This window comes from Nomascus leucogenys, chromosome 4, assembly GCF_006542625.1.
Source record: "Nomascus leucogenys isolate Asia chromosome 4, Asia_NLE_v1, whole genome shotgun sequence".
Lineage (NCBI taxonomy): Eukaryota > Metazoa > Chordata > Mammalia > Primates > Hylobatidae > Nomascus > Nomascus leucogenys.
In genome coordinates, this window is record NC_044384.1 from 77,297,693 (window position 1) to 77,317,835 (window position 20,143).

Sequence of the window (20,143 nt, forward strand, 5' to 3'; positions counted from 1 at the left end):
AACATGGTGAAACTCCGTCTCTACTAAAAATACAAAAATTAGTTGGGCGTAGTGACACACACCTGTAGTCCCAGCTACTCAGGAGGCTGAGGCAGGAGAATCGCTTGAACCCGGGAGGCGGAGGTTGCAGTGAGCCAAGATTGCACCACTACATTCCAGCCTGGGTAACAGAGCGAGACCCAGTCTCAATAAATAAATAAATAAATAAATAAAATAAAATATAATCTGTTTTTAATAGTTTAAATATCTGCATACGGTGTATAACATTCAGATGTAAAATCAAGTTAAGCATTTATATCATGTTTGAGAGTTCATAATTTTTTTCTCTAGCTCTATGGATTGAATTCCTTCCTTTCCTCCCTTCCTCCTCCTTCCCCCACCAAATAAAACATTTAAGTATGAAGTTCAAATTTCAGGCATTCTACTTTCCAAAACATTTTCCAGGAAAGCATATGTATTATTAAAGGCAGGGACTGTCTGAATGGGAAAATAGCTTTCCTACCCACCCCCCATTCCAGAATATTGCAATGAAAATGATCAAACCACTGAAGCTTCTAGTAGTTTATCGATTTTTGTCATGGGCTTTTGTCCATCCAGTTGCAGCATGACCATTAGAAATAGATAAATTCGGCCGGGCGCCCGGTGGCTTACACCTGTAATCCTAGCACTTTGGGAGGCTGAGGTGGGCAGATCACCTGACGTCAGGAGTTCAAAACTAGCCTGGCCAACTTGGTGAAACCCCACCTCTACTAAAAAAATACAAAAATTAGCCGGACGTGGTGGCAGGCACCTGTAGTCTCAGCTACTCTGGAGGCTGAGACAGGAGAATTGCTTGAACCTGGGAGGTGGAGGTTGTAAGGAGCCAAGATCATGACATTGCACTCCAGCTTGGGTGACAAGAGTGCAACTCCATCTCAAAAAAGAAAAGAAAAGAAATGGATAAATTCATTGGAGTCAGTTCATTTACTGTCTTGGGGCAAATACTCAGATAGTGGGCCTTATTCCTTTGCTACTGAGGAGAAAGATGGAGCCTGGGTCTCAAGCCCACCTTTGCTGTACCTTTGCCACATGGTACTGTATGCTTGCTGGCTAGAAGTAGGGTGAGGGATTTTTTTACAGCCTGGAAATGAGTGTGTGTGAGTGAGGTGGTATCCACATTCTTACATTCTTTTTTTGTTTTGTTTTGTTTTCGAGACAGAGTCTCACTCTGTTGCCCAGGCTGGAGTGCAGTGGCGTGATATCCACTCACCGCAACCTCCACCTCGCAGGTTCAAGCAATTCTCCTGCCTCAGCCTCCTGAGTAGCTGGGATTACAGGTGCCTGCCACCACCCCCAGCTAGTTTTTGTATTTTTAGTAGAGACGGGGTTTCACCATTTTGGCCAGGCTGGTCTCGATCTCCTGACCTCAGGTGATCCACCTGCCTCGGCCTCCCAAAGTGCTGGGATTACAGGCATGAGCCACCACCGTGCCCCGTCTGAACCACCACTGCGCCCGGCCATTCTTAACTCCAAGTCATTACAGTTTCTTTTTCCCAGAAAACAAGGAGTTAGATGTTGCATTTCATAAAACTAACCAAAGTTCTGTTTACTGATGCAGCACAAGAGCTGTAAAAAAAAAAAAAAAAAAAAAAAAAAAAAAAAAAAAAAAAAAAAGAAGATAGTGGGCCTTATTATATCATTATAGTGAGAATAGCCCTGGATTTTGAGTCTAAATATCTGGGTTTGGTTTCAGTTCTTTGTCATCTTTGTGGTCTTCATTTTTCTTTCTGTCTTTATATATATTTTAAAATAAAACATCATTAAAACTATATATTTCAAAAATATTATTTTTCTTTCAAAAAAATTTATAATAGAGATGGGGTTTCACCATGTTGCCCAGGCTGGTCTTGAACTCCTGGGCTCAAGCGATCCACTTGTCTTGGTCTCCCAAAGTGTTGGGATTACAGGCGTGAGCCACCGTGCCTGGCCTCAAAATATTATTAAATTATAAAATATATGATACATACAAAAGTGTATTAAAACCTCTGGCATTTAGAATAATTGACTAAAAAAAAAAAAAAAAAAAAAAAAAAAAAAAAAAAAAAAAATCCGGGGGGGGGGGGGGGGGGGGGGGGGGGGGGGGGGGGGGGGGGGTGCATCATTAAAAAAAAAAAAAAAAAAAAAAAAAAAAAACCTGATTAAAGAATATTGCTAAAATAAACACCCATTTTTGTACCATCCACCTTAGAAATAGAACTTTACAAATATCTTTAATAGCTTATGAATCACCTGGGGATCATTTTAAAGTGTGGATTCTGATTCAGTAGGTGTGTGAAAGAGTCTGAGATTCTGTATTTCTAACAGGCTACCAGGTGACCCAGATACCAGTGGGCCAAGGATCACGCGTGGAGTAGCATGATCTGAGATGGCTCCTGTGTGCTTCTCCTAATTCTATCCCTTTTCTTTCCATAAGAGGTAGACACTTTCTTAAATTTTGCATCAACTATTCCTTGTTTTATTTTAAATAGTTTATCTGTAATACATTTTTAAACATTATAACTGTTTAGTTTTGCCTATTTTAAAATTTTATACAAATGAAATAATAAGTGTACATTCTCTGTGACTTGCTTATTTTATTCAATCTTGTGTTTTACAGCCACGTTCATGTTGATGCAGAGGCCTGTAGTTCATTAATTTTTGCCACTTGTTAGTTTCTGATGTATGAATAGCCTCTTTTTTTTTTTTTGAGACTGAGTCTCACGCTATTGCCCAGGCTGGAGTGCAGTGGCACGATCTTGGCTCACTGCAACCTCTGCCTCCCAGGTTCGAGCAATTCTCCTGTCTCAGCACCCCCCAAGTAGCTGAGATTACAGGCACCCGCCACCATGCCCGGCTAATTTTTGTATTTTTAGTAGAGATGGGGTTTCGCCATGTTGGCCAGGCTGGTCTCGAACTCCTGACCTCAGGTGATCCACCCGCCTTGGCCTCCCAAAGTGCTGAGATTACAGGCATGAGCCACCGCACCCGGCCATGAATAGGCCCTATCTTATGCATGAATTTCTATTGTTGATGGACATTTGGTTACTTTCACTTTTTTGCTATGACAAACAAATTTCTGGTACATGTTTTATGGTGCAAATGTGCCAGAATTTCTCTAGATTATATGCCTACTAATAGAACTGCAGGATCATAGCGTATATATATCTTCAATGTTTATTTTGATGCTAAATTGTTGTTGAAAGTGGCCAATCCAATTCACACCCCACCCCCCATTCCACATCTACTAACACTGGGCTGGTCAGATTTTTTTGGAGATTAGGTGGCTGTAAAGTGTATCTTGGTATGGAATCAACCTGGGTGTTCTACAACAGGTGAATGGATAAAGAAAATTGGTATGTATACACAATGGAATATTATTCAGCCATAAAAAAAGAATGAAACCCTGTTATTCCTGGCAACATAGATGGAACTGGAGGACATTATGTTAAGTGAAATAAGCCAGGCACAGAGAGTTAAACACCATATGTTCTCACTCATATGTAGAAGCTAAAAAAAGTTGATCTCATAAGAGTAAAAAGTAGAACAGAGGGTACTAGAGGCTGGGATGGGTAGGGGAAAGGGAGGAATAGGGAGAGATTAAAGGCTACAAAAGTACAGCTAGGAGGAATAAATTCTAGTATCCTATACCACTATAGGATGACTATAGTTAACAATAATATATAATTTCAAATAGCTAGAGGGAGGATATTGAATATTCTCAACACAAAGAATTGATAAATGTTTGAGGTGATGGATAAGCTAATTACCCTGATCTGATCACTGTACATTATGTGTATCAAAACATCACTATGTGCCCCCATTAATATGTACAGTTGTTATTCGTCAATTAAAAAATTAAACAAAAACAAACCACATTGCTTACCAAAAGCCAAGAAAGTGTATCTTGAGATTTTTAACTTTACTTCAAAAAATGAGATTTTCATGTTTATTAGCTAACCAGGTCCTTCATATCTTTACTAGCTGTGAGAACTCATATGAACTGCTTAACGTTTTTGCCATTATCAAAATTACTTAGTTTACTTTTAGATATCACTTTGGCCAGTTTTGCTGGGGATAGGTCACTATGGGATAGGTCATCCCACTTCCCATATTAGGTAACATGATGACTTTGTTAATGCTGATTCTCCTCCTAATGCTCATTTTAATGTAGATCACATGCAATGGTGAAAGAGGATCAGGGAAGAGGACACATTATTCTTTTCTCACTTCTTGGTCTTTGCTATGCTTTTCCCTCTGCTAAGAACACTCTCCCAGCCTAAACTGTGAGCTCTGGAAGGAGAAGAATTGCGTACTTTGTTCACAAATTTAGGGCTAGATTGAGTCATATGTTTCAGTGATTCTCAAAGTTTCACATGCATGCGAATTATATGGGGATCATGTTAAAATGCAAATTCTTTTTTTTTTTCTTTTTCTGAGGCAGAGTCTCACTCTGTTGTCCAGACTGGAGTGCAGTGGCGAGATCTTGGCTCACTGCAACCTCCGCCTCCCGGGTTCAAGCTATTCTCCTTCTTCAGACTTCTGAGTAGCTGAGATTACAGGCACCTGCCACCATGCCTGGATAATTTTTTTTTTTTTTTGTATTTTTAGTATAGACGGGCTTTCATCATGTTGGACGGGCTGAACTCTTGACCTCTGGTGATCCGCCCGCCACGGCCTCCCAAAGTGCTGGGATAACAGGCGTGAGCCACTGCGCCCAGCCAAAATGCAGATTCTTATTTAGCAGGTCAGGAGTGGGGCCCCAGATTCTACATCTGAAAGTTCCCAGGTGATGACAGTGCTGCTAGTCCGAGGAAAACAAGCATGTGGATACCCATTCACTCATTTATTGAACAGATGTTTATTGAGTGCCTGCCATGTGCCAGGTATTATTCTAGACATAGAAGATATAATAGTGGATGGGGCAGGATAATAATTTATCACTCTCAGATTGAAAGCCTGTAAGTACTTATTCAATATTTATATAGTTGAGGTAGATAGCAACTTATAATCTACTAGTTAAAATTGTACAGTTGAGCCACACGATATGCACATTCAACTTTTGTATTTTTATCTGACTTTCATGCTTTCCAACGCGTTTTTGTTTTGTAGTTTCTTCTTTCTTCATGAGAGTATGTGTTTGTGTGTGTGCCACTTCTTGGGTGATAGATTATGGGGTTAAACTTAGATAAAATCACTCTTAGTAGATACCACTATGTTGTACATTATTTAGTTTTAGAATTCAAGGAGGTAACTGTGGCCTGAAGCTTCAGGCAGCCATCAAATGACTGGTCTCATCATTAGTTTTACTGCTTGTAGTGGCACCATACAACTTAGGCATGTGATTCAAAAAATGCTGAACAGAGATAGGTCAGTCCAGGCAAGGAGTGTTTTAAAATGTCCACCCAAAGAAACAGTCTACCTCAATTATGTAGAAACATGAGTTAACCAGTACCTTATTTCTGATTTATTCCAGTGATGTTTTACTACTTCTTACAGATGATGGTCTAATCAAATGTCCAATTGGCCAGTGACACACAAAGCTATGTGTTTACTAAATCTCATTTCTTTTTCCTCCTCTGGGGGAAAAAAGGACTGCATTTCCCAGCCTCCTTTGCCATATATTAGCCGTAAGACTGGTTTTAGGCCATTGATACATGGGTCAAAGTGATGTGAGCCAACTTCAGGCCAGGTGCTTAAAAATGCTGTGTGACCTTGACCATTTCCCCCACCATTAAGATCTTGGAGGGCAAAGGGTGAGATGGCAGGATTGCAAGATGAGAGGGGTTCAGATATGGAGACACTGGATGGATAAATTTCCCCGAGAGTCACCTGATGTGTCTCAAATTTAGCATAGGTGGAAAGCTTTGTGGTATGAAGTCACTGACATTTGGGGTTTGTTTGTTACTATGGCATAAGCAATCTGCCTAATAGATGTTCTGACTGTCAAGCTAGGGCCTACCACATTGTGTTACACCTAATTGCCACATAAATATTTTCGAGATGAATGAATTAGATTAATTTTTACTAAATCTCTTTACCATAAGATTCTAGTCCTGATTTCAACTGAATACTAAAAATTTAGTTTATAAGTTAAAAGTAGGTGGAGCATAGGAGGAATTTAGTAAAGATTTGCTGAATGAAAGAAGACAAAAATGAGAAATTTTCACACTCAGCTTCCTGGAAGGGATTTTTAAATTGTTCATTTTTAGAATGTAGGTAGTAGGTAGGTAGGTAGTTAGGCAGACATGATCAGGGCAAGACAGGTTCCCCCCTCCAGGAATGTCAGGCAACCATCAAGTGATGGTCAGGGGGTTGTTAAACTGTCTCTCTAAAGTAATACCTGGTTGCAGCCAATGCCAGGGAGAGACAGTCTTCCAATAGATAGAAAATACGTGGGCCCAGCACCGTGGTTCACACCTATAGTCCCAACATTGTGGGAGGCCGAGGTGGGTTGATCATTTGAGGTCAGGAGTCTGAGACCAGCCTGGCCAATATGGCGAAACACCTTCTCTACTAAAAACACAAAAAATAGCTAGGTGTGGTGGTGTGCCCTTGTAATCTCAGCCACTCAGGACGCTGAGGCAAAAGAATCGCTTGAATCCAGGAGGTGGAGGTTGCAGTGAGCCGAGATTGTGCCACTGCACTCCAGCCTGGGTGACAGAGTGAGTCTCCATCTCAAAACAAAACAAGATAACCTAAACCCCTGCCCCCCGAAAAAACACCTGAAGCTGATGATCAGCGGCTTCCCCATAAGATTTCAGGAGTTGGGTGAGTGGGCTCATGCATGCATGCTAAGAGGTAAAATGGTGAAGTTTAATTGCTGTGTGGTCTTCTTTTTTTTTTTTTCTTTGAGACAGAGTCTCGCTCTTTGGCCCAGGTGGGACTGCAGTGGTGTTATCTCGGCTCACTGCAAGCTCCGCCTCCCAGGTTCACACCATTCTCCTGCCTCAGCCTCTGGAGTAGCTGGGACTACAGGCCCCCGCCACCGCACCTGGCTAATTTTTTTGCATTTTTAGTAGAGACGGGGTTTCACCGTGTTAGCCAGGATGGTCTCGATCTCCTGACCTTGTGATCTGCCTGCCTTGGCCTCCCAAAGTGCTGGGATTACAGGCGTGAGCCACTGTGCCCGGCCTGTGTGGTCTTCTTCTAGGAACACTAAACTGGCAAGGGAAAAATGCCTCAAGTGAGCATGCCTACAACTTCAGTAAACACACTGCTCATGCGGCCCCTCCCAAGTGCTGGCAACCCACTGAGCATGTGCACGACCCACCCCAAGGGAAGAATCAAAGGAGGAGAAAAGAAGGCCCAGAACCATGCCAATGTATAAAACCCCAAGTCAAGAGTTGATCAAGGCACCTGGATCTCTCAAGTTGCCCACTTGGCCCTCTTCGAAGTTTACTTCCTTTCACTCCTGCTCTAAAAGTTTTTCATAAACTTTCACTCCTGCTCTAAAACTTGCCTCAGTCTCTCCCTCTTCCTTAAACCTAAATCTGCCCCTCAGCTGAATTTTCTCTCCAAGGAGGCATGGATCAAATTTGCTACAGACCTGTATGGATTCGCCACTAGTAACAAGAACAAAGTATCAAAATTAAACATGCTTATTAGGCTGGGCGCCATGGCTCATGCCTGTAATCCCAGCACTTTGGGAGGCCGAGGTGGGTGGATCATCTGAGGTCAGGAGTTCAAGACCAGCCTGGCCAACATGGTGAAACCCTGTCTCTACTAAAAATACAAAATTAGCCAGGTGTGGTGGCGTGCACCTGTAATCTCAGCTACTTGGGAGGCTGATGCAGGTGAATCACTTGAACCTAGGAGGCGGAGGCTGCAGTGAACTGAGATCACACTTCAGTCTGGGCAAAAAGAGCAAAACTCTGTCACAAACAAACAAACAAACAAACAAAAAACTCATTAAAAAAGTTTTGGAAAATGAGAAAAATAGAAAAACATTTTTCCTCTTCTAAAACTATAATGTACATTTTTTGTATTTTTAGGCTTCTTGTTTCTGTTAGATTATTGCGATTGCACTCTAGATGTTCTGGCCTGCTGTTTTCTGTGTTATTACATAGTCTTCACAAGCATAATTTGTAATGGTTGATGTTATAATACATCTAGGGAATAAGGCATTTAATCCTTTTCTCTTTTGAACATTTAGGTCATTACCAATTTTTGATTTTCACGTAAGCTGCTATGATAGACCTATTTGTATAGTAAGATTTTCTGTATTTAGAATAATTGTCTTGAGGTATATCTGAAAAAAAAAGCTTTTTAGTAATCCAAAAATCTCAGGCTGAAACCAATTCCATTCAGATTAGGACTTTGCATTGGTTTAAGAGTATGCTTTCTAATCCAGTGCTCAACCCTGAATTAGGTCTTCAAGGTCAGCTTCATCATTTGTGTGATTCTATAAAACACATATGCACACCATATGACATGTACACTTAAAGATAGGCCAAATATAAACATTTAAAACATCAGTTTCCCAAAGCACAGTATCTAATATAATGATGTAACTGCCTAATCATCATACACGTCCCCCTGCCACCAAACCCTTGAGAATTATGAGACACACACACACACATTTGGCTAAGATACAGACGTACAAGAAAAGATCTGTCTGAATCCGGAGGTTATCATGGAACAGTTCAGCAAAATGCGGTTGCAATAAGAAATAAGGACATCTCTATCCTGGTTATCTCTCCTTTCAGAGCAGGAAAAAAGAACTAAGTCACTTGTTGCCCATTCCCAGTTCTCTAAATCAGTGGCAAAACAGAAATGACTGTGTTGCATCTTGTCTGATGTTTCTTGGAAGTTACAATAAGCTGCCAATAAAGACTCAACTTGTGGTCGTCGTGTAATTGAACTATCTCTGGTCATGATGTGAAATCCCTGATTTTAGATACTCACCCTCTCACTCATGGCATGACTTTAGGTAATTATTTTTTCTGAGTCATGTATTTCAGGGCTGCTCTTGGTTGGTTAGGTTAATTCATAGTGTGCTTTGGAAGATGTTACACCTTCCTCATTCCACCAAGTCACCTTGCAGGGCTCAGCCAGGAAAGATGTTGACCTGAAGCTTCCTCTGCAGGGCGCCCTTCACCTCCTTGTTGCGGAGGCTATAGATGAAGGGATTGAGCATGGGAATTATGATGGTGTAGAAGATGGACACTACTTGGCCATTGGTATTGTTAGTAGATCCATGGGGCTGAACGTAGGTGAAAACCACGGTGCCATAGAAAATGGCAATGGCCAGAAAGTGGGAGGCACAAGTGGAGAGGGCCTTCTCCCTCCCTGCTACTGAGTGCATCCTCCCAATGGCCACCAAGACCAAGCAGTAGGAGGTGAGAATGATTGCAGCAGGCAGAAGGGTGACCAGAGCAGAAAAGACATAGAGGACCACTTTTGCTGTGGCTGTGTTGGCACAAGCCAGGTGGAGAAGGGGTGGTATGTCACAGTAGTAGTGTGTTAGCTGGTTGGGCCCACAGAAAGGCAGGGCAAAGACATTTCCAGTCTGGATAGCGGAGTTGGCTCCACCGAATGCATAGGACACAGCTACCAGCTGGAGACAGGTCCCCCTGGTCATGATAGAACCATAATGGAGGGGTTGACAGATGGCTAGGAAGCGGTCATAGGCCATGGAGGCCAGCAGGAAGCTCTCAGCTGTCACATGCACTACAAAGGAGGCGAGCTGGACCACACAGCCCTCGAAAGAGATGGACTTGTCAGAGACCAGGAAGTTGACCAAGAGCTTAGGTGTGACCACAGAAGAGTAACAAATATCAAGAAAAGAGAGGACATTGAGGAAGAAATACATTGGGCTTTGGAGATGGGAGTCTGTGAAGATGAGTGCCGTCATTCCCAAGTTGCCCACCACTGTTATGGCATAGATGAGCAGGATGGCTCCGAAGAGAAGCTCCTGGAGGTCTGGATAATTGGAGAATCCCTGCAAGATGAACTTGGTGACTGGGGTGTGGTTGCCACTGGCAAGGGCTAGTTCTCCAGGTGTCATCTGCAGAGGTTACAATTGGCAATCACTCAAACAGTATTACTTGAGCATGTCTACGTCTGTGCAAGGTACAATGAGGAAGAATTTTAATCTGTTTTGTGTTGCCATTAAGGAATATCTGAAACCGGGTAATTTATAAAGAAAAGAGATTTATTTGGCTCTTGGTTCTGCAGGCTGTGCAAGCATGGCACCAGCATCTGTTCTGATCAGGAACTCAGCAGGCTTTTACTCATGGTGGAAGGCGAACAGGGAGCAGGCATGTCACATGGTGAGAAAGGGAGCACAAGAGAGGGCAGGAGGTGCCAGCCTCCTTTAAACAACCAGCTATTGCATGAACTACAGAGCAAGAACTCACTCATTACCATGGAGAGGGCAGTAAGACATTCACAAGGGATCTTCCCCCATGACCCAAACACCTCCCACCAGGCCCCACCTCCAACACTGGGAAGATTTGGAGGGGACAAACATCTAAACTATAGCATTCTTCCCTTGGCCCCCCAAATCTCATGTTCTTTTCCCCTTGCAAAACACAATCATGCCTTCCTAATAGCCCCCCAAAGTCTTAACTTGTACCAGCATCAGCTGAAAAGTCCAAAGTCCAAAGTCTCATCTGAGACTCCAGGCAAGTTCCTTCCACCTATGAACCTGTAAAATAAAAAACCATGTTACTTACTTCTAAGATATATTAGTGGTACAGGCATTGGGTAAACATTTCATTCCACAGGGGAGAAATTGTTCAAAAGAAAGGGGCAACGGGCCTCACACAAGTCCAAAGCCCAGCAAGGCAAACATTAAGTCTTAAAGCTCCACAATCATCCTCGACTCCATGTCCTGCATCCTGGGCACACTGGTGAAAGGGGTGGCCTCCCAAGGCCTTGGGAAGTTCTACCCCTGTGGCTTTGCTGGGTGTGGCCCACATGGCTGTTCTCATGGGTTAAAGTGGCTTTTCCATGCTGAGTTTGCAAGCTGCTAGTGGCTCATCCTGAGATCTGGAGGGCAGTGGCTCTGTTCCTGCAGCTCCACTGGGCAGTGCCCTGGTGGAGACTTTGTATGGGGGCTCCAACACCATCTTTCCCCTCAGCACTGCCCTAGTAAAAAATCTCTGTGGGGGCACTTCCCCTGCAGGGGGCATCTGCCTCGGCACCTAGGCTTTTCCATACATCCTTTGAAATCTAGATAGAAGCTTCCAAGCCTCCTTCACTCTTGCATTCTGCACACCTGCAGGCTTAACACCACATGGAAACCACCAAGGCTTATGGCTTGTGCCCTCTAGAATGGTGGTCTGAGCTGAATCTGGGGCCCTCTGAAACACAGCTGTAGCTGTAGCATCTGGGATTAGGGAGCAGTGTCCTGAGGCTGAGCAGGGCAGCATGGACTGGAGCCTTGCTCCTGAAACCATTCCCCCCACCCCTCCAGGCCTCTGGGCCTGTGGTAGAAGAGGCTGCCTCAAAGATTTCTGAAATGGCTTCAAAGCCTTTTCTCCATTGTCTTGGATATTAGCACCTGCCTCCCTTGTACTCATGCAAATCTCTCTAGCAAGTGGTTGCTCCACAGCCCTCTTGGATTCTCCTGAAAATGCGTTTTTCTTCTCTGCCACATGGCCAGGTTGTGATTTTCCAAATTTTTACACTGCACTAACATTTTAGTAAGTTTCAGATTTAAGTCATTCCTTTGCCCCCATATGTGATCATAGGTTGTTAGAAGCAGCCACTCCACATCTGGAATGCTTCGCTACTTAGAAATTTTTTCTACCTGATACCCTAAGTCATCATCATTTTTTTTTTTTTTTTTGAGACAGGGTCTCATTCTGTTACTCAGGCTGGAGTGCAGTGGCACCAATCATGGCTCACTGCAGCCTCGACCTCCTAGGCTCAAGAGATCCTCCCACCTCAGCCTCCTAAGTTGTTGGGACTACAGGCATGTGCCACCATGCCTGGCTAATTTTTAAATTTTTTCTAGAGACAGGGTCTCACTAGGTTGCCCAGGCTATTCTCAAACTCTTGGACTCAAGCAAACCTCCTGCCTTGGCCTCCCAAAGTGCTGGGATTACAGATGTGAGCCACTGCACCCAGCTCTCTAGGTCATCATTCTTAAGTTCAACCTTCCACAAATCTCTAAGGCATGAACACAAGGCAGCCAAACTCTTTGCAAAGGCATAACAAGGGTGACCTTTACTCCAGTTTCCAATAAATTTCTCATTTCCCTCTGAGACCTCGTCAGTCTGGCCTTTACTGTCCATATTTCTATTAGCATTTTGATTACAACCATTAACCAGTCTCTAAGAAGTTCCAAACTCTCCCTCATCTTCCTGTCTTCTTCTGAGCCCTGCCAACTCTTCTAGCCTCTGCTCATTACCCAGTTCCACAGCCACTTCCACATTTTCAGGTATCTTTATAGCAGCACCCCACTTCTCAGTACCAATTTTCTGCAAGTCTATTTTGCGTTGCTATAAAGGAATATCTGAGACTAGGTAACTTATAAACAAAAGTGGTTTATTTGGCTCATGATTCTGCAGGTTGAAAAGCATAGCCCCAGCATCTGTTCTGGTCAGGAATTCAGGAAGCTTTCACGGGATCAGCCCCTAGGACCCAAACACCTCCCACCAGCCTCCACCTCCAACACTGGGGACCACATTTCAACATGAGATTTGGTGGGGACAAACATCCAAACTATATCAAACACCGAGTTAAGTATAAGACTCCTTTTACGAGAAGCCAAAAAAAGGGATTTTATAGGCATTCTAAAGTTAGTTGCTTTTTCTTTTCTTTTTTTCACGTTTCATTTATTTATTCATCAGTGTAATGTCCAATGAAGTACACCAGCATGATTTCATGTTTGTGGAGGGGAAATATTTCCTGATTAAGTGGAAAGGTGTGTGGATGGCGTCTAGAAGATCCTAATTCAAAGCAGATTTACAGTGAAGCATTTCATTTAGAAATCTGGGCCTTCTTTCTTCAGTTTGCTGTAATCCACATTCACTGAGTAGGACTTGTATTGATCATTGGGAATCAGTTTGTTCCAGGGTTCTGGGTTATTGTTTCTGGCCCAACTAACATCTGGACTGAAAAATGCCGGACACAAGACATACCGTGCTGCTCCAGTACTCCCAGCTCCAATAAATATGAAGCAGGATATCAAACTCGGATTCTTCTTTGTCTCACTAAGGGTCTGGTGGGGCATGTCTGCAGCAGAAACCTCTGATTCGAAAGGAGAGAACAAGCCTAGCTAACAGGCTCTAGACTAAGCAGTATCTCTATTTACTTTTTCAATACTTAGTTATCAAATTATATCTTCGTGTGGTATTCTGGAAATTTGCATATGCTGGTGAGATGCCTTCTCATAAGATTCAGCATGGGTTAGAAGCATATATTTCTCGGCTGGGTGTGGTGGCTCATGCCTGTAATCCCAGTACTTTGAGAGGGCAAGGAGGGTGGATAACTTGAGGTCAGGAGTTGGAGACCAGCCTGGCCAACATAGTGAAACCTTGTTTCTACTAAAAATACAAAAATTAGCTGGGCGTGGTGGTGTGTGCCTATAATCCTAGCTACTCAAGAGACTGAGGCAGGAGAATTGCTTGAACCCGGGAGGTGAAGGTTGCAGTGAGCTAAGAGCAAGCCACTGCTCTCCAGCCTGGGGGACAGAGCAAGACTCCATCTCAAAAAAAAAAAAAAAAAAAAAGCATGCATTTCTTTTCAAAAGTGGGAGAAAGGCAATTGTGAAGGGGGAGATGAGAGAGAGTCCAGCATTCTCATCACAGAGGTGTTCTCAAGCATGTCAGTTTTAGGAAAACATAGATATGGACATTGAGGTTCTGGAAACCGGTGCCCTTAGAAGGTCTCGCCTGTGAACCTTTTGAAGAGTCTTCACTTACCCTCAGGGCTACCAACCTCATTTGAAGACTGTGGCCTTAGAAGAACTAGCCAGCTACTGAAACCTCCAAGACCCTGCCTCCGCCCTTGCTGCCTCTCCTCCCTCCCTCCCAGAGATGGGCTTGTGATTATGTGACTGTAGGAGAATTCAAGAAACATTCCATGCTTTTTACAGAATGACTGTCTATTTACTGGAAAGGTCAGAATATGCGATCTCAAAAGTCAGGGTCCTGGTGGTGTGGCAGAATCCTATCCATGATTCAGCCTTGACGTTCAACCTAGCACAGTCAGCCTCCTGGCCTGTGCCCCAGTTTCTCCACCCAGATGCCCCATATATAATTTACGCTTATTTTTTTCTACCTTTCTTAGGGGTTTCCTTCTGTTCAAATCTAAATGTCCACGAGTCTCTGATCTACAATGAGTATTATTGCTTTCATTTTTCTCTGATAGGATGACAGACCAGTCCCTTAGGCACACACATTTACAAAGTCATACTCAGCATTATTATTATTGAAAAAAAAATTTTTTTTTCAGACAGTCTCGCTGTGTCACCCAGACTGGAGTGCAGTGGCATGATCTCGGCTCACTGCAACTTTTGCCTCCCGGGTTCAAGCAATTCTCCTGCCTCAGCCTCCTGAGTAGCTGGAATTACAGGCACTCGCCACTATGCCTGGCTAATTTTTGTACTTTTAGTAGAGACAGGGTTTCACCATGTTGGTCAGTCTGGTCTTGAACTCCTGACCTCAGGTGGTCCGCCCACCTTGGCCTCCCAAAGTGTTGGGATAACAGGCATGAGCCACCATGCCAGGCCATATTTTTAGGCTGAGTTCCTGGAATACAGCAAATAATGTTTCTTGTTTACCTTCCCAATCCCTCTCTTCCACCATCTTCTCATGGCCCAGTACTGCATTCCCTCCTAATCCTCCACTGCTCCTATCTCAACTTCCACATGGCCATTTGATTCCTTCAGAGACACACCTGTTAATAATTCTCAATTGTTGTGACCTCGGCAACAGCTTTCCAGGTGTACTTTGAGGTTCTCAAGTGCAGAGTATTTCCAGGTTTCCTCTATCATCCCTCCAGGTCTCCTCTATTATCCCTCCAGGTCTCCTCTATCATCCCTTTCGGCTTCCTCTATAATCCTGCAATGCCATCCCTCCGTCCCTCTAGTAAGACTTCCCTTTCCCCAGTGAATCCTTGTTTTGTGTGCTGTTGTCATCTGGCAGTTGATTTTTACTCACACACGTATTTAGAATTGTGTAACAGGGTCTGTCAATGTTTCTAAGTCTTTCTTCCCTCCTGCATGGTGTTGTTTTTCTTCCCTATGACATAACTTCTGAGAGCAAAGACTGTTTTAAGCTATATAACAAGCTGTCAGTGACTATTTGAACAACTACTATAATCTGAAAATATTTGAACAATTGCAGTTGTTCAAAAGAGTTTAAACAATTATGGTTGTTCAAAGTATTTAAACCATCATAGTTGTTCAAGGTATTTAAACAATAGCATAAGACACGGCTGTGGCCATTTAAGATCTTAAGATTTTGTTAAGAGACACACTTGCTTCCATGAAAACGAGTGAAGTTGGGTGGAGCCCACTGCCAGCAGGAACCCATTGAGGGAAGGGTGATTGCAGCTTGGGGTGCTCTGGGGAGGCTTCAGGACCAGGAGGCACGGGGCTGAGCCTTGAGGAATGAGAAAGGTGTTGTTAGGTGGAGGAGATGGGGAAGTGCGATGACCTGGAGCTAGGAATTAACCTCAGTAAACATTTACTGGGCAAAAGTGTGCATTGGAAGGGGTCAGGAAACTTGGCAGAGTTACTTAACCTCTCTGAGCCTCAGTTTCTGTGAGGATTGAAAGACAATGCGTGTCAATGTTGTACTCAGCACACTTCTGGAAACAAGGTAGGTACTTGATATACATTAACTTCCACCAAGTGAGATGATGCGTACCTGATGAATAGGGAGCTGGAAAACATTGCTCAAGACTGTTGAATACCATGGGATCTCAGGAAATGCTTACAGGCTGACAGAGTAAGGGATGGGGTGGGTGTGGATTTTGAAGGGAAGGGGAAGAGAACAGGCAACCTCAGCCTTCTGAATCAGCTCTGGCGGAACTCAGTAAGATTTGCAATAGAAAAATACCAACCTTAGCAGATGGTGCTCCCCAGCCCGACATACCTCAAGATGCGGAGGACTCAAGATCCTCTCAGGCCAACCACGTGGGGGTAGTTCTGGGACTCCCTTCCACTCCAGCCTGTATCTTCAGTTTCTCCTCTCTAAAGCTGTTCCTGGGGTAGCCACACATTCAGACTTGGTAAGACACACAGCTCAGGCAAATAGGATGTGGCATTCAGGACTGAAGCTACGGATGCATCTTGGTCCTGCCCAGAGCTTATAAAGCTGGCTTCATCTCCTCTTGATCCCTGGTGGCTCTGGAGGCTTAGAGCTCTGGGAGGTCCTTGAAACACACCACCTCCCTACTTGGGAGGTTCAGGCCTCAGGGAAGAAGAGATTATCCCTCCCTCTAGATTTTGGGCATTTGTTTTGGTCTTGAGGCACAGGGGGGTTAGGGGGGTTAGGATCTCCTTGAGGAGATGGAGTTTGTCATTCTAGTTTAAGGCAGGATTTCCCTATGTTGCCCCCCAGGCTGGTTTCGAACTCCTGGGCTCAAGCTATTCCCCTGCCTCATTCTCCCAAAGTGCTGGGATTACAGGCTTGAGCCATGATGCCTGGCCATTGTCATTCCATTCTTGGCAGTAGAAAGGCTTAGCACCAGCAGGTAGGAGACTTCCTGCCTCCTCTTTGGATTCTGAAACCTGAACGAGGAAAAGTCATCTTGTCCCTTGGGAGCTTACAGGAACCTGGGGGACAGTTTATGCGGTTTTTGACTAAATGACCCAAGGGGCCTTCTTTGCTGAACATTGAGGGTCTGTTGTGGGCCTCAATACTGATCAAACAAATTGGGGATACTGAGTTCAGAGGTTCGTGAGGAGCTGAGCGTGGTCTAGGGTTAGGGCCAGGGCTAGAGGTAAGTCCCTTTTCGCGTCATAAACTTTCATCACTGTTGCCCAAGGCTGGGTCCCAGCAGTGACAGAGCATTGAGGGTAGCTGGGAGCACACTAGGGCAGGGACTCTGGGGCCCTTCCAGGAAGCTCTCTAGGCTTCACCCACTGGGGACTCATTGGAGGAGGCACTAGGGGCTTTGTTAATGGAATGGGTAGTTTATATTAGCAATGAAAAAATATGATATTTAAAAAAAATGCTGCTGGGTGCAGTGGCTCACTTCTGTGGTCCCAGCACTTTGAGATGCCAAGGCGGGCAGATCATCTGAGGTTGGGAGTTCAAGACCAGCCTGACCAACATGGAGAAACCCCGTCTCTACTGAAAATACAAAATTAGCTGGGCGTGGTGGTGCATGCCTGTAATCCCAGCTACTAGGGAGGCTGAGGCAGGAGACTCATTTGCACCCAGGAGGTAGAGGTTGCGGTGAGCCGAGATTGCTCCGTTGCACTCCAGCCTGGGCAACAAGAGCGAAACTCCATCTCAAAAAAAAAAAAAAAAAGGCAATCCAAGGGAAAAACAAGACAAAAAAAAAAGATATTTCCAGAAATGAAGCTAACTTCTAAGCACAGGAAATGCTGATGGGCATAAGGAGGAGCCAAGGGATTTGTTACCAGGAGCAAACACACAGACTGATTATCTCCCAGTTGTTGCTTCTCTCCTCCTTTCCTCCCTCTCTGAGGTGGTGGGAGGGTGGGTTCCTCCCTACCCCTGTGTCAGCTGACTCTGCTGTCCTGAGACTGCATCTTGAGGAGCTCAGCTGAGGCTACTGGAGTGCTGGTGATTGTGGTTCTGTGAATAATGGATTGTTCCAGCTAAAGAGAATTACAGAGTATCCAGTCGGGTGGGCTCTCAGCTGAGATGTGACGGTACAGCAGTGCCTGAGGCAGGATTGGAGTCCCGAACATGGGAAGACCAAGAACATGCTTGGGGCACCAGCAAAGTAGAGGAATCAAAAAAAAAAAAAAAAAAAAAAAAAGACTCATTTGGGCATTTTTTAAAAAAGCACCAGGAAATGATAGAACGTTGGAATTTGCTTTAAAATAATCTGGCTGGGAAGAGTGGAAAGATAAAGCAAGAACTGATTATAAAATGATAAATGTTGAGGCTGAATTGATAGGTCAGTTTATTATACTGTCTGCTTTGGTATATATTTGAACCTTTTAATGGTAATTTTTAAAAACATTGAAGCATCATAGAAAAATTAAAACTTTGTTGCAATTCCTTATACTTAAGTTTTTTTTCAGTTTGGAACTGGGTTAAAGACAATTCGTAAGTGAGGCTGGGCTCACTGGCTCATGCCTGTAATCCCAGTGCTTTGGGAGGCCAAGGCGGGTGGATCAGTGGAGGCCAGAAGTTCGAGACCAGCCTAGCCAACATGGCAAAACACCATCTCTACTAAAAATACAAAAAAATTAATCTGGCTTGGTGGTGTGCACCCGTAGACCCAGCTACTTGGGAGTCTGAGGTGAGAGAATCTCTTGAACCCAGGAGGTGGAGGTTGCAGTGAGCTGAGATTGTGCCACTGCACTCTAGTCTGGGCGACACAGATAGACCCTGACTAAAAAAAAAAAAAAAAAATTCATAAGTGGAGTGGTATGCATATAATTTTTCAGTGCTGCTAGAATTATAGACGTGAGCCACCATGCCCAGCTCAGCACTCATCTTAACAGGAAATGAAACTGGTGTTCAAAGAGAAGTGACTTACCCAGGGTCATGCAAATAATTAGTCCTAGACTCAAAATTGTAGCCCGTGTCTCCTGGATTCCAGTCTACAAATCTTTACATGGTCCCATCATCCTCTTGAAGAGTGCCTGGTCAATAATTTGGCATAAATGAACGCACAGAGCTTTCTGTCTTGCCCTAACAAGAGGCTTCAGTACTTTGCTACTTTGATTTTTTGGGTAATTTTTTTTAAATTGAAAACACAAAGATTTAAATGTGTCTACCACTTGACTTAACATGAATATTTTTGTTATACATGTTTCAAATATGTTTATTTTTTATTTGTATTAAAAAATGTTTTCAGAGATGGGGTCTCATTATGTTGCCCAGACTGGCCCCAAACTCCTGGGCTCAAGTGATCCTCCTGCCTCTTCAGCCTCTTGAATAGCTGGGACTTCAGGCACATGCCACCATGCCTGGCCTACATACATATTTATTTATTTGAGACACAGTCTCGCTTTATCGCCCAAGCGGAGTGTAGTGGGGCGATCTTGGCCCACTGCAAGCTCCGCCTCCCAGGTTCAAGCGATTCTCCTGCCTCAGCCTCCTGAGTAGCTGGGATCACAGGTGCCCACTACCATGCCTGGCTAATATTTGTATTTTTAGTAGAGAGAGAGTTTCACCATATTGGCTAGGCTGGTCTCAAACTCCTGACCTCAGGTGATCCATTCACCTCAGTCTCCCAAAGTGCTGGGATTATAGGCATGAGCCACTGTGCCCAGTTTACAAGATTTTTTCTGTTTTTTTTTGAGATGGAGTCACACTATGTTGCCCAGGCTGGAGTGCAGTGGTGTGATCTTGGCTCACTGCAATCTTCACTTCCCAGGTTCAAGTGATTCTCATGCCTCAACCTCCCGAGTAGCTGGGATTACAGGCATGTGCCACTATGCCCAGCTAATTTTTGTATTTTTAGTAGAGACGGGGTTTCACCATGTTGTCTAGGCTGGTCTCAAACTCCTGACCTCAAGTGATCCTCCTGCCTCAGCCTCTCAAAGTGCTGGGATTACAGGCGCGAGCCACCGTGCCCGGCCCTACATAAATATTTAATCAGATAGATAACCCATTACAGGTCACTGAAATCCCTATGTATTCTACCCGAGTCCTATGCCTCTCCCTTGCTAGAGAGACAACCATTATCATAAATTTGGCTTGTATCCTTCAGTGCAGGAAAGCAGAATTTTCAAAAAAAATTAAAACAGTAAGATGTTGGTTTGGATATTCAAGTGGTTCTTGTCCTATATGGCAATAAACTGTAAACTTCAGGGCTATCTTTTCTATAAGACAGAAATTATTTGCATCTCTACTGAACAAAAATGTATAAGTTAACACGTAATTTCACTAAATTTGAGACTTTTAATCAATAGGAAGCAGTGAGTCAAATCAAGTATATTCTCCTGAATTACCCTTGGTGTACCTATTAAATCTATTAAATAATGTCCCCATATGATATTGAAAGGACATCCCAC

At 43.8% G+C, this 20,143-nt stretch overlaps 1 protein-coding gene and 1 pseudogene across 1 annotated transcript; both read right to left on the reverse strand.

Annotated features, from left to right (window-relative positions):
• Positions 1-9,064: 9,064 nt before the first annotated feature.
• LOC100588001 (olfactory receptor 5B21-like) lies at positions 9,065-10,024 on the reverse strand. The gene has a single exon (XM_003275330.2). It carries the CDS (start codon positions 10,022-10,024, stop codon positions 9,065-9,067), a length of 960 nt encoding a protein of 319 aa, XP_003275378.2.
• Positions 10,025-12,952: 2,928 nt separating this feature from the next.
• Positions 12,953-13,201, reverse strand: LOC115834699 (annotated as a pseudogene).
• Positions 13,202-20,143: the final 6,942 nt, after the last annotated feature.